The sequence below is a fragment of the Rhipicephalus sanguineus genome, chromosome 2 (genome assembly GCF_013339695.2).
Source record: "Rhipicephalus sanguineus isolate Rsan-2018 chromosome 2, BIME_Rsan_1.4, whole genome shotgun sequence".
Lineage (NCBI taxonomy): Eukaryota > Metazoa > Arthropoda > Arachnida > Ixodida > Ixodidae > Rhipicephalus > Rhipicephalus sanguineus.
Genome location: NC_051177.1, coordinates 130,615,975 through 130,629,254, shown reverse-complemented (window position 1 = coordinate 130,629,254; position 13,280 = coordinate 130,615,975). Strand labels below are relative to the sequence as shown.

The window sequence follows — 13,280 nt, the reverse complement described above, 5'->3', positions numbered from 1 at the left end:
CACGTCCTATGCTATCGTGGATTAGCTGACAGAAGAGAACTAGGTGTGGGGTTCCTTATTCATAAAAATATAGCTGGTAATATAGAAGAATACTATAGCATTAATGAGAGGGTGATATGTATGGTAATTAAGTTTAATAAGAGGTACAAAATGAAGGTGGTACACACCTACGCGCCTACATCCAGCCATGATGATCAACTGGTTGAACGCTTCTACGAAGACGTAGAATCAGCAATGAGTAAGGTAAAGACACAGTATACTGTATTGATGAGCGACTTTAGTGCAAAGGTAGGCAAGAAGCAGGCTGGAGATCATGCAGTTGGGGAATATGGCATCGGCTCTAGAAACGCCAGAGGGGAGTTGCTAGTAGAGTTTGCAGAACGCAATAATTTACGCATCTTGAACACCTTCTACAGAAAACGGGCTACTCGTAAGTGGACGTGGAGGAGTCCTAATGGCGAAACTAAAAATGAAATAGACTTCATAATGTGCAGCCACCCGGGCATTGTACAGGATGTGGAAGTAGTTAACAAGATCCGATGCAGCGACCACACTCACTAGGACTCAAACTCACCAAAATATCACTCACCCGGACTTAATCAGACTCAGACTCACGCCTCGATCTGAGTTTGAGCGAGACTGAGTAAGTCGACTCACGAGTGAGTTTGCCGACCTATGGTGACTAGTCCAGACCAATATTGACTTCGGCTCTGTTATTACTAGCTGCTGCAATAGCCTTGGTTGTATAATCAACGCTAGTGCATTCTCTTGCCATTTGCAACCACGCAACCAGGTGAATATGTTATTCTTGTTCTGTCTTGGTATCGCGCGTACTTTTGTGTACATTACATCCGATCGTGGTAGATTAGCGCTTACTGTGGTGCGCCGCTTAGCTAGAAGACGCTGGTTTGATTTCGTACTTCGCCAGCCGCATTTTGATTGGGGCGAAAAGCAAAAGTAACTTAGGCAAACGTTAAGAAATCCCAGGCGGTCGAAATTATTGTGCAGCTCCCGAAATGGCGTTGGGGCTACTATCAAGTGCAGGCGCACATAAAAATGCATGAAAATGAAACAAATTTATAGCATTCTGCTGACACATATGTTAGCTAAAACTGAATCTTCTAAGTAAACCTTGTGTAAAGGCTCAGACTGAGCGCGGAAAGAAAGACACAAAAGCTTGTCAATGTAAATTACGGAGGCTTAATTTGTTTCGAATTATATACCATAAGCTATACGGTATCACGTTTGTGCTCATGCTTTGCCAACCACAAGCGCTTCCACGTGTCCATACAATGTTTGAATGAATGACAAGGATCCTATATTGACTCGGAGTTCTTTTACGACAACAACAGCTTTTTACGCCAACAGTCAATTTATCTATGAGCCTGTGTCAAATTTAGCTTACTCACATGAAATGCGAAGCACCGGCGCCCACTTGATGATGATGACGAATGAAGTTGATGACGAATGAATGGCTACTACAATTTCCTTTTTGTTAAGTTGAAAGGTTGGTGAATGTGGGCGAGCAAATGCACTGGGTATTAAAAATCAATAAGTAGTTGTGGGACAAACCGCACGAGAGCGGTGTGAACGAGGAAGACATGGTGAAACCATGCTCTCCTGCTTCTCATTCAGAGCCGTGTTAATTGTTGAGATAGATATAGATTTGTTATTGAGGAAACGCAATGGCGAGCATCTCGAAATTTCCCGTTGTATCTCTCTTGCCCGCGCGCACGCACACACACACAAGTGTGTGTGTGTGTGTGCGTGTGTGTGTGCGTGAGTGAGTAAGTGAGTGAGTGAGTGAGTGAGTGAGTGAGTGAGTGAGTGAGTGAGTGAGTGAGTGAGTGAGTGAGTGAGTGAGTGGGTGGGTGTGTGCGTGCGTGCGTGCGCGCAGATATCGCTATCGCGTTCAACTCTTAAAGGCGAAGTTTAAGGGTCCCGCAATATGTGTTCTTTTTTTTTGGTAGGCAGGCTGTAAGCATATCGACGAGATTTTTCACACAAAATATGGCCAACTGTTATCACAAACATTCTTTTCTAGGTTCAAGCACACGATGGTGAACACCAAGCGCATCTTAGAATTCTAGCACTTTCAAAGACAAAATTTGCTCTCCCAGGGCACTTGTTAGCACACGCTATTTTATTCTTGCGTTTTTTACTGTGTACTTTTGTATGAATCTATTTCTTTGTACACTAGATTAAAAGACATACGTCAGGTACGATTACATAAAGCTTACTACCGACATAAATTGTTTCCTTACAGTATTGACTGACGCAAATGAATTTAGCCGCGCGTACAGTCGGTGCCTTTTTGGAAGCTTCGAGACAAGGCTTAGAAGGAATAAGGAGTGGGTAATTCGGCTCCATGCGCAGTCCTCCCGTCGTGCACTGTTTACAGGGACGGTTTAATACTCTCCCATGGACAACTCAAGGTTACCTCCGTTTTTGAAGTCGAAGGCCTGCAGTCGCCGTGCTGGCGCTGCCGTCCGCGGTGCACCGCGAGACCGTACGGGCTCGCTCAAGCCTCGCAAGATTCCGTCCATAAATCAACATGTTCTCACAGTGATGACATCACAGATCGCCGGTGTTTGTGACGTCACATTATGATGTCATTCAGTGACATTGTTGATTGATCAAAGGCTGGACAATATCAGAGGTAGTGGGACGCTACCTGAGGTGCTGAAAGCTGCAGTGCAGGGTGAACGTTGGAATCGACTGACAAAAACAAAGCCTAGGGTTTCATAATAATACACTAGAGGCAAATCTGGCGCTAATATTTAACGCACTACATTTAGTGCAGGAATTCACTCTCCCGGAGTGCTTGTTTGCACGCGCTGTTCTATTCCATCGTTGTGGACTATGCAGTTTATTAAGAATGCTTATCTTGTCACTGTAGGTCACGACGCGCCGCACCAAAGCGCCGTATCAACCACATGCTATGCTTCTTCGTTTGTGTATTCTGTGATCGTCTTTACGACGCCCCTTCCAATCCCCATGCATTTCATGTATGGTAGTTAATGTATGGCCCATCGGGTATTCAAATCAGTAGATATGTGTCGAGAGAGTGGGGTGGGTCATGTCAGAAGGAATGTGCTTTTCTCAGGCTTCCGCAAACACCGGAATTGTGCATTTAAAAGCCCCGAGTTTCCCAGTTCCGTAAAAATATCGGCTATTACCATTCAAAGAAATATAGAAATCAGTCAGCATGAAAAAAATATATAAATTTTGTATGCAGGAGGGAGGGGGGGGGTAGTTGCAGACACAAGTTATTGTGTCTGAATCCAATATCAGAAAACGAGGTCTGTACATTTCAAAAATCAGCAATAGCGTAAGGACGCGTATTGAGACGCTGCGGCAAATAAGGGCGTTTAAGAATGTCCGAGACATTTGCGCATCTCATGTTGTACGAACAGTGGTTCGCAGAAGTTACGGGATCTTCGCGTACCAAAACGACTTTTCGAGCGAACGGCGAACAGCTGCTGCGTTACACCATCTTAAGGCGGCGAAATGCTCGTTGAATGTCTATGAAAAAATAACGTGTTGCATTCTCAAACTCCCTATAGGATAAAAAGAAAAGAAAGCTGAACGACACAAGAAAAATGCACTCGGTCTCTTCAGTGAAGAAAAGGGGGACGTGTGAGGCTCTAATTACTGGATTTCCTCGTTCGAGTCGAAATTGATTATTTCTGCCAGCTTCGTCAGTCACCTGCCTCCGAAAAGCCCTCGCTGGGAGATTCAACGCGGCGAATTCGACTTGGTATCACCAAGTAACCATTGGAGCATTCAGCAGCCGTTGATCGCTGCACTAATAACCCGGGGGCAACTGTCCTTTTAGCGCTGCCCCATATATTCTCTCCAGTGCGTAGTACTCACTTTATCCCCTCTACGAGAACGCTGTGTCGATGGCAGCCGCCACTGTGATAAGCCGGGTCTTCAAGTGGCTTAGCCGCTCACTCTTCAAAAGATTGTAACGCTAGGCCAACTTCACTGGAATCTTGACCGTTCTCCCTTTGTGCTACGTGCACTGTAGGCGCAGCACAACACGTTGTGAAATGCTAACTCTAGCTAACGTGGTGTATTCTGCGAACGCGAGCCATTATGCACAGCGTCACGTGTCATGGACGACAACAATATGCGGGGTGGTGTCGTAAGGCCATGGGAAAAGGCGCAGGGCGTTGTATTCACGCGAACGGCGGCGGCAGTTAATAAAATGAATCTTTGCAAGCTTTTCTTAATACGCTATGCTCAGAATGTTTTTATAGACTACTAAACTGATCCTGGGTAAAGTGCTAGCTTTAGTGCGAAACTTGATGAACAAGTTCTAGTTTCCCTGCTACATCTAGCACCTTACGCCGGACATTATTAAAAGTGAATATAAGGTCGCATCACCCCCAGTTGTGTCATGCTGTGAATCACCAGGAATATGTACATGCAGTAGTCACAGATGAAAATGCGTCATCGAAACTTCTGGCGTAACACATCGTGTACCATTGGTGCAGCCAGGGGGAAGAGTGCTGTGTAAGCTCAACCCTCTCCCACTAAACTTTTCAATTTTGCACGTGAATATACACACGCACGAACAACATAAAGACCGGTTAAAAGCTCCACTCTGAAAAAATATCTGGCTGCGTCTCTGTCCTACACGCAATTGCTCGAAATAATTGCATCATGTCACGACTAGAGTGGCCACTGAAAGTGATATTGGCTGTGATGTCAACTTTACGCCGACTGGGGACGAATAGAAGACGCTGGAAACGAAAGTACGCGGATCAGATGCTCGAGATTGACGTGCACAGTATTTCCAATGCACACTCTGTCACGCACGCGTGGTAAGTGCATCAACGATAATCATCCGAGGAAGAGCATCGGCACAAAAAGCGACGAAGTGGTGCGTACGTGAATAGTAAAGATATACCATTAAAGTGTTACTGTGACAAAAACGAACAACTATTACAATGCGTTGCGACACACCATTGTAAAGGCAACGGCAGTTGCTATCTCTTGTACGTACAGGGAAACTGCACGTGTCCGTCCGTCTGTAAATTCTTCCTAGTCACGTAAGTCGAATCGATATGAGAAAATAGATGCTTGAAACTAAATGCACTTTGTTCTCAGTGCTGGGTTTTGAAGGTATACTGCCTCACACTGTCGCGCTTGCCGAAAGGGATTTACGTATAAAACATTTGAATGCCTTGTACATGCGGTACGAAATAAATGTAAAAGGAGAACACTCTGTATGAAGTCTTTCTTAGAAAAATTGTAGGTGCCCTTAACTGCTGTTAGGGGACCTAACTGCGCTAGGTACTAGCTGTATTAACTTCATGTCAGGACAACCCTGTGGGGATTGTACAGCTTCGCTAAACCTTGACGATGCTTTGTGTAAGCTTTATGTAGTCCGCTAGCACCTTGTTACTCACCGTCATCCACTTACATTGTACGTTAACAGAGCGGGCGCAAGCTAGCGCATGCAGGCACACGTCTTGATTCAGCCAGGCGACTGTTCACGTGTCCAAAAGCGTCGGCGTAAGTAAGCGCTTTGAGAGTGGAGGGAGCGGGACATACTACGCGTGGGCGCAGTGAATGACGTCACTCTTCCCTTTACCCTCACGTGAGATGAAGGGTACAGGATACTATTGTAGTCTGTTGTGGTACACGTACCCGCATGTGAGGCGCCCTCTTCCTAATGTATTTGCAGCCAAGCTGAAGGCATTCTACGGTCTCATGACATTCCTAATTATTCCTGTATAAATATGTCACGTGAAAAGTATTATCCTACCCAGCCCAACACTCCAGTACCACGTACGCACCAAACGTCACTTTCCTGTCTTCACTTGCGGCGGATCTGTTCTGTGCTTTCAGCGTGTAAGTGGCCCTTTCGAAGTGGCCCTGTCATGTGCCCTAGTTCTCATTGCTCTCATATATAAAGCACAGCCAATTGTAGCATATTGAGCACGTTCTCGCGCCAAAGAGAAGTCTTCTTCCTCTTGTTCTTCAAGCGCCTTGATGATGATAATAACGCAGACAAAACCACATATAGTATAGCCAACTGCAGCATGCGCACGCTCGCGCGAAAGAGAAGTCTTCTTCGTCTTGTTCTTCGAGCGCCTTTATGATGATAATAACGCAGGGAAAACCACATACAGCATAGCCAACTGTAGCATGCGGCACTCGCTCAACTCCGGTGCGTGCTCTAGTGTGATAGAAGACGGCTAGAGGGCCACAACTGCGCGCTTCCTCTATCTTCCGACAGTCGTCAGTCAGTGCGCTTCGAATGCACTATAGCTCTGGGATTACTGACAACTTTTAATGTTGCTTTCCAGCATTTCCACAAATATAGGGTTCACATGTGCCGAACGGTGAGTAGCAACAGATTTCACAGCAATTTTAGCAGTAAAAAATACGAGGTAGCCCTTAGATGATGGTGCAAAAGGTTTTGAAATATTACCAAGAAAGCCAGTTTTTGCGTGCATGTAAACAATGCTAGCGATCACATGAGCATGTGAAAAAATATGGTGAGGAGAGTGAAGGTGCTCAGGAAAACGTTTTTTAATGAAGCAAAGCAGGGGTTGTAACGCAATATCACTTCACGTGAATCAAGTTGAAAATTTATAAAGTGAGCTCTAACAACCACCATATTCACTTTTTGGTATAAATATATGGTCAAGAAGGTCTAGTGTACAAGAAAATTCCTCCACTTTGTAATACGTGTCAGCTTCACAGGACACATGTTAGCATGCAATTAAGGTCCACAGGCACCTCAAGGTATTTCTTCTCGGAAGTGGGTCTACTCAGATACACAACAGTTTCTTTTCAGTGTGTCTGAAAACATGCACTTGTACCACTAAAAATGCTATTTATAAATAAGTGGCTGCTCAAAGTAACAATCAGTGCTCGTTTAAGACGATTATTACTTCATGGCATAGTGAAGAGAATTTGCACATAACAATTCTTTCACACTAGTTAATCTTTTCCAATGACGTTTCACACAGAGCATCAAGTGTGGATAATCGGGGGCCAACAACGAGCCGCAGCACAGGTATCGCAGAGGAGGGCCAGCTGGAGGACGACAGCTATGTTGCCGTTGTCTTGGACGAGCCGTCAGAGACAGTTGAGTCGCCGCCCTGTGCTACACCTGCAAACATCGAAGCAGAAAGGTAACAGCATTCTATTAAACATGAAAGCTGTTGAAGTGGAAAGCTATGTTTCACTGCAGAAGTTAGCTGTAGTACAATATCTATGTACTAAACGGCAGTTTATTCTGTAGGTCAGAGAGTGCAGAGGGCGATCAGAATGCAAGGAATCGGTCTGAAAGGCAAGCTGTCCTAACAGGATCATATTGACAGTTTCTGATATATACACCATTTACAAATGCTATATTTTGTGATATAGCCTTTTCTTGGAACTACATAATTCAATTTCCTCCTTCGCACTAACAGGCCACGCAAGGTCCCTAGGACGGCAGCCAGTGATGCAAGGTGAGAAAAAGTGCTAATGGTGTGACAATCATGTGTCTGAAGTATGCACCGCTCCTTTTCAGTTCATCGCAGACAGTCTCCCATGTGGACATTGCGGCAGGATGCCTAAACCAACTGCGTCAGTGAAAGCATCACGGGGTTCCAAGGAAAATCGCGACTTTCCCTACTTTTTCTGTATGTCGTTGGCAGAACAGCTGCGCTTGCTAATACCCCACCAGCAGGTAGATGCTGTAACAGCACTGCAACAAGTGATGCTCGAAAAGATCAACGAAGCAAGGCTGGAACGTGAATTAGGCAATTAGCTATGTTTCTGAAGGTGGGGTGAGCCTCTGAAACCATTTCAAAACTTGGCTGTACAAAAGCGGTATTGAAAGCTGCTGCTATAACATGTGCAAGGTATTTTAAAGGTACGCACAAATTGCTTTGAAGCTCAAATGTAGTTTCGAATTGTATTTTCTATTTTTGTATTTTAGTTCTTCTACAAACGTACTTTTTGGTTAACATCCACTTGCAGAGCATTCTAACTTTTTTTACAAAGGCAGCTACCAGGGGCGTAGCCAGAAATATTTTTTTTTGGGGGGGGGGGGGGGGGTTCAACCATACATTATGTATGTTCGTGCGTGCGTTTGTATGCGTACGTGTATATATACGCAAGCGAAATTGACAATTTTTAGAGGGGGTTTGAAACCCCCAACCCTCCCCCTTGGCTATGCTCCTGGTAGCTACTAATGTTTCACAAAAGTAGAACTGATGTTATGTTTTTCATGTTTGTTGCTGCATGAAAATTTTCACCTATGACTGGTTTCTTCAATACTGAAAAAACAAATGCACCTAGGCTGGTGATTCTAGCTCCAGTTATGCAAGTGTCACACATTAATACATATGACTAATATCGCTTCTCTATGTTTGCTGGTTCCCAAGAAAGAGGCACAGAAACCTCTAAAATGTTGTTTTGAGAAAAAAGCAGATCTTACATAGTGGCGCGCATGTATTTTCGTGTGAACGTGTCAAAGAAAAAGGACCAAAATTAATTTTGCAATCGCGAGTATAAAAGTTTCATATATTATCTGAAAGATGAATAAATTCTCTGTCAGGCAAAACCGCAAAATTGATTTTTTTTACCGAGGCAGGCCTCGCCCCACTTTAAGTAAAGAAGTGTAGATTATTTTCCACCTCAAACCATAACAAAATGGAACAAGCTCTCATGTGACAGTATCTCATCAATGAAAAAAAAAACATACAAAGAGTGCGTCGCAAGCATTCTGTCGCAGCTTTGTCACTTAGGCGAGTAGAAGCAACTGGGCAAGCTGCTTGACATGTATTGCCAAATGCGACGAATAGATTCATAGCACAAACAGAACAACAAAGACCTTTTGCTTCATTCTGTCTTTGGAAACCCTTATTTACCTGTTACGAAACATTCCACACACTTCTCAATATCATGATATTTGTGGATGTGTGTACTGTAGTGTTTCATCGTAAACACTGCACAGAGAGGCAGGGTGTCTCTCTGCAGAAGTACATTTATTCGCATGATAACAATAAAAACCTTTACTCACCACTGCACAGGCTCTTGTCCATGATCTTGCGCTCTTGCCAAGGCACCTTGCCAATGGTGATGAAGTGCTTCGCAAGGAGGTCCCGCACTTTGTAAGCGATCCTAGGAGAAAAAATTTTTATGCAGCTATATATATCATTAGCAATTCAATATTACGTTGCTCATGGGATGAGCTCTCATGCTCCAGGCAAGTTTTTTTGTTTTTCACTTCTTGTGTCTGCTCATGCCAAAGCTCCTCTGTGGAAACCCGCAAGGGTTTCTTCTTGATATCCATTAGTAGCAACTTGCACCCAGAGGAATAAGGGCCATGAAATGCGACCTGTTGTCAAGCTTCAACACTTCTTCAGTGCTTACATGTGCTGTAATGGTGTTCGATTTAGCATGGCTGATGGGATTGAGATTGCCACTGAACACGTGATCTGCTATGGCCATTTCAGAATTTATAGTCGCGAAATAATACAAGCTGACTGCATGATATAGTTACTGGCATATTTATTTGCACTGAAACAGTGTTGCCTGATGCCTTCGTTGGGCAGTGGGCATGAGCTAGGCTGATGATTTTAACTGACAAATTAGTCGAAACAGCAACGACCATTTGCATTTTCGGTGCTAGTCCTCTGCAAGCCCTTGTGGAGTTGCAAATTATTCATGCAAAATTTGTGCCTAATGCTAGCGCACGTTTCATATCTCTAATGCCACCTCGATCCACTAAGCTCGCTGCATGAAAATATCATTACCTTGTGGCATGGCAGCCAGTCTTTGGCAGAGGTGGCAGCGCATCACTGCTGGTGTCGTCCGCCCTCCAGCTGCCTTCTGTGATGTTCCCCTGCCAGTCAACGTGGTCAGCTGTCCCGGGAGGGCAGAGGCGTATCGAGATGTCTCAGACTCCTTCATCATGAAATTGTGGAGAACCACGCATGCAGAGATGATTCGTCTGATGTTGTCATCTTTGGCTTTGAAAGGGCGACACAGGATGCGCCACCTTTGAGCCATTATTCCAAATGCATTTTCGACCACTCGACGGGCTCTGCTTAGGCCGTACTTAAAGATCCCTTTAGAGTGTGCCTCGTCGAGGCTGACTGGTTCGGAATCCTGTCTTTCCCCTTGCGAAGCCTCTTCCTCAGCACTTGTAGCAAAGAACGGTTGCAGACCTGCATGAACAGTCGTCCACATACTTAGGTTCAAGACACATTTTTCTGTAGGAGCTGTGAAATATTGCACGACAGAACAGTAAGGCATGCTGTCAGTAAACACACTGCGACATGCTTCTGCTTAATTTTCTTGACAGTGGAGCAGAAGGGCGGTGCCTCAAGGAAACACAAATGTACATAGAAGCAAAAGTGCTTGCATGTGGCAAAGTGCTTGTGCGCCTCTAGATGAAAGAAAAATCTGGTTACGGCTTGTGTAACCCATGTCTGATGACACGGTGATAGCATTTTAAGATAAAATGTGTTTAGTAAACGAATCTTGAGAAAGCGTGCAATTATAGAATGCGTAATTTCTCTTGCCAAACATGAACATCCAAGGAGCACTCTCAATGAACATATTAACGTGTTTATCTGTGGCAATATATTTAAGGCAGTTCAGACTCCAGTGAATCACGTTACTAAGAGCCCATAATAATAGCATTAAGCAATGAAGTCCAGTAGGGAAAAGAAATGAAAGGGTCCAACTTGCTTTTGCGTGGATACGGCCGCATAAAGTACGTCTTCAGAGGGAATGCTTCATCTCCCACCAGGTAAAAGGGAATCTGGCCAATGTTGCCCAACGGTGCATCAGGGGGAAATCCTTCATTCTTTGAAAGAATAATGTCATGCAGCTTGCTTTGGCCGAAGACTCCACCATCTGAATCGCTCCCATGGTGCCCAACTTCAACGTAGAGAAACCTGGAGAAATTGGAAACATTCTTTGGCACGCACTACCTTATATGTCTCTTACGACTTCTTCAACGCAGAGGGCGGGACAGAAAGTGACATAAAAACCGTCCATGCAACTCCACAGCCTGCAATATGAGGCTTGCTTTTTCCCACTTTTTCGTTGAGTTTACGTCAACATACCGACACTTTGTGCTTGTCGAAATTACGAAACAATGAATTTCTGGCGCATCAAGAGCAAGAGTGTACCTGTAGCATGCGTCGCAGATGGCGAGCATCGATTTGCTTAAAAAGCTCTTGTAGTTGTAGTCCTCACTTCCCGATTTGGCAGGGCATTCGATGGCAACATGTTTCCCATCAATTGCGCCCACATAGTGGGGCATGTTCCAACGCTCCTCGAACTCTCTTGCAATCTGAGGGATGATAAAACGCACATAGCACATAGGTGAAAATGACAAGTCATGTATGTCCAGTCACAGTTAACATGAATGTTCAATAGGCATGTCACGAGTTACAGGCGCAATATATGCAATACGCGTTTATTGCGTAATGTTTACCTGTAGCCACTCGCTTGCACTTGATGGACGAGCGGCATATACAGGGCCAAGTACATCCCACAGCACCTGACACACTGATGACACAATCTCGCATGCTGTCAAACGCCCATCTAAAAAATTGAAGGACGAAGAGCGGAGCGTTTCCCCAGCAGCCAAGAATCTGAAGAAAAAAAATGCAGAAACATTTACAGAGAGAGCACACGTTTCCAGGGGGGTACAAGATTCACTGAAGTAGAAAATGTACTTATTTAAAAATAATTCACTCATGACGTCATTATTTTGACCATTTTCTCGCGTGGCCCTTTTCTTAATTCCCACTAACATTTAATGTTACTCAAAGCGCGATAAACCAAATGAAACGCAATGCATGCACGTACATAGACAAACATTCCCCCTCTGTCACTGTGCAATAAAAAGAAGGCTTCTATAGGAAACGCACGTCGACTGTACCAAGGCAGGTGCGTCGAACTGCGCGAGATGTGTGGAATGTAGGCTTTTTACTTTGCATTTCACAGACGTACAAAAGAAGCGAGCTCGACAATTCGCATGGTCTTCTTACCGCAAAGTTTGTACAAGTCGGTGCTCGGCACTGATTGCCTTGCGGAAGTTGGTGTCCTTCTTTTGAATGTGAGGTCTCAAAAGGTGCAAAAGCGTGTCGAAAGTGCGTGGAGGCATCCTGATGTACCTACGGGGATACAAATTGCACTGCGTGACGCAGATGTACCCAAGAGCGCGTAAATGAACGTTGTGATCAAAGAGACTTCAACTCACTCTCTGTAGTACTCCACGTCGCGATCTCGCAGAAGAGGCAGCAGTTGATTCGCGTGGCCGAGCTTCTCACGTTCTTGAAGACAAGGGCGCACCCACCACCGCCGCTGGCGTCGTCGTTGCTTCATGGATGTTTTGTGTTCTTCATGCATTGCTAGACAGCTGCTTGCAAGCAAACCCAGCAGTATTGCTTCCTCCTGCTGATCCGTGAGCATGGTCGTTTATAGCAACGTTGAAGACACGTAAAATTGAAACATGGAGGAGTTGCGAGCCGCGACAACATCCGGGCAACTGCGAATCCATCACGCGCTCACCCGTGGTTGACGGTTTACTCGACAGATGGCGCAATGTGGCTATCCGGCGGCGCGGTGCGCGTGCAGTGAGAACGACGCTGTGTTTCGGCGGCACGATAATTCCGGTCGCTGTGGCCGGCGGATTCCCCAGTGTGAACGAGCCAACACTTCGGCCACAGCTGCTGGGTCTGCGACCGGTTGTGGTTCGACAACAACCTCATCACAATCGCTACTATAACAACGTGTCATGTCTTTATATAAGACAGTAGAGTAATTGCAAGAAGAATTCATGGTTCAGCCGATTATCTCCGAGCCAGCTCCTAATTCATCATTGACTTCGCATATATGGCGGGACTTTAGGGGCGAAGCTCCTTAAAGCGGCACCCGTTCGTCCCCGTCGTAGTGCGTAACCAGTGTTAACGCTAATACCAGATCTTGACCTCCAAGGTGGTGCCGGTGGGAGATTTCTCCTGTGCGTTGTTGAACAATAAAAAATTCGCAGCGTGCGCGTTAACTAAAAGCCGAATTCTTCTGTCTCTCATTCCCCATTAGCAGCCATTGGCATGGTGCAGTAGGAAACGTTAGTAGAAGTAGAAGTGTAAGTGTTAGCTAAAAGCCGACTTCTTCTGTCTCTCATTCCCATTAGCAGCCATTGTTTACCTCCAAGGTAGTGCCTGGTGAGATTTCTCCTGTGCGTGATTAAACAATAAAAATTTTGTTCAAAACGCCGTTGATTGATGAAATAAACCAAC

The 13,280-nt window shown here is 45.1% G+C and overlaps 1 protein-coding gene across 1 annotated transcript; it reads right to left on the bottom strand.

The window, feature by feature from the left end:
* Window positions 1-7,073: 7,073 nt before the first annotated feature.
* LOC125757371 (putative nuclease HARBI1) lies at window positions 7,074-12,177 on the bottom strand. The gene is made up of 7 exons (XM_049412923.1): window positions 12,027-12,177; window positions 11,468-11,627; window positions 11,160-11,323; window positions 10,714-10,922; window positions 9,774-9,882; window positions 9,038-9,138; window positions 7,074-7,135 (listed from the first exon to the last, which is right to left on the bottom strand). Exons 1-7 carry the CDS (start codon window positions 12,140-12,142, stop codon window positions 7,074-7,076), a joined length of 921 nt encoding a protein of 306 aa, XP_049268880.1. The 5' UTR covers window positions 12,143-12,177.
* Window positions 12,178-13,280: the final 1,103 nt, after the last annotated feature.

What these genes read in the sequence shown, in the direction of transcription:
- LOC125757371 (XM_049412923.1), bottom strand. Translation starts at nt 12,142, where the DNA reads ATGCCTCCACGCACTTTCGACACGCTTTTGCACCTTTTGAGACCTCAC. An exon ending in ACTGGCTGCCATGCCACAAG is followed by an intron (nt 9,139 to 9,773) that starts GTAATGATATTT and finishes TTTTTCTCCTAG; the next exon opens with GATCGCTTACAAAGTGCGGG. An exon ending in GGACAAGAGCCTGTGCAGTG is followed by an intron (nt 7,136 to 9,037) that starts GTGAGTAAAGGT and finishes CGATGTTTGCAG; the next exon opens with GTGTAGCACAGGGCGGCGAC.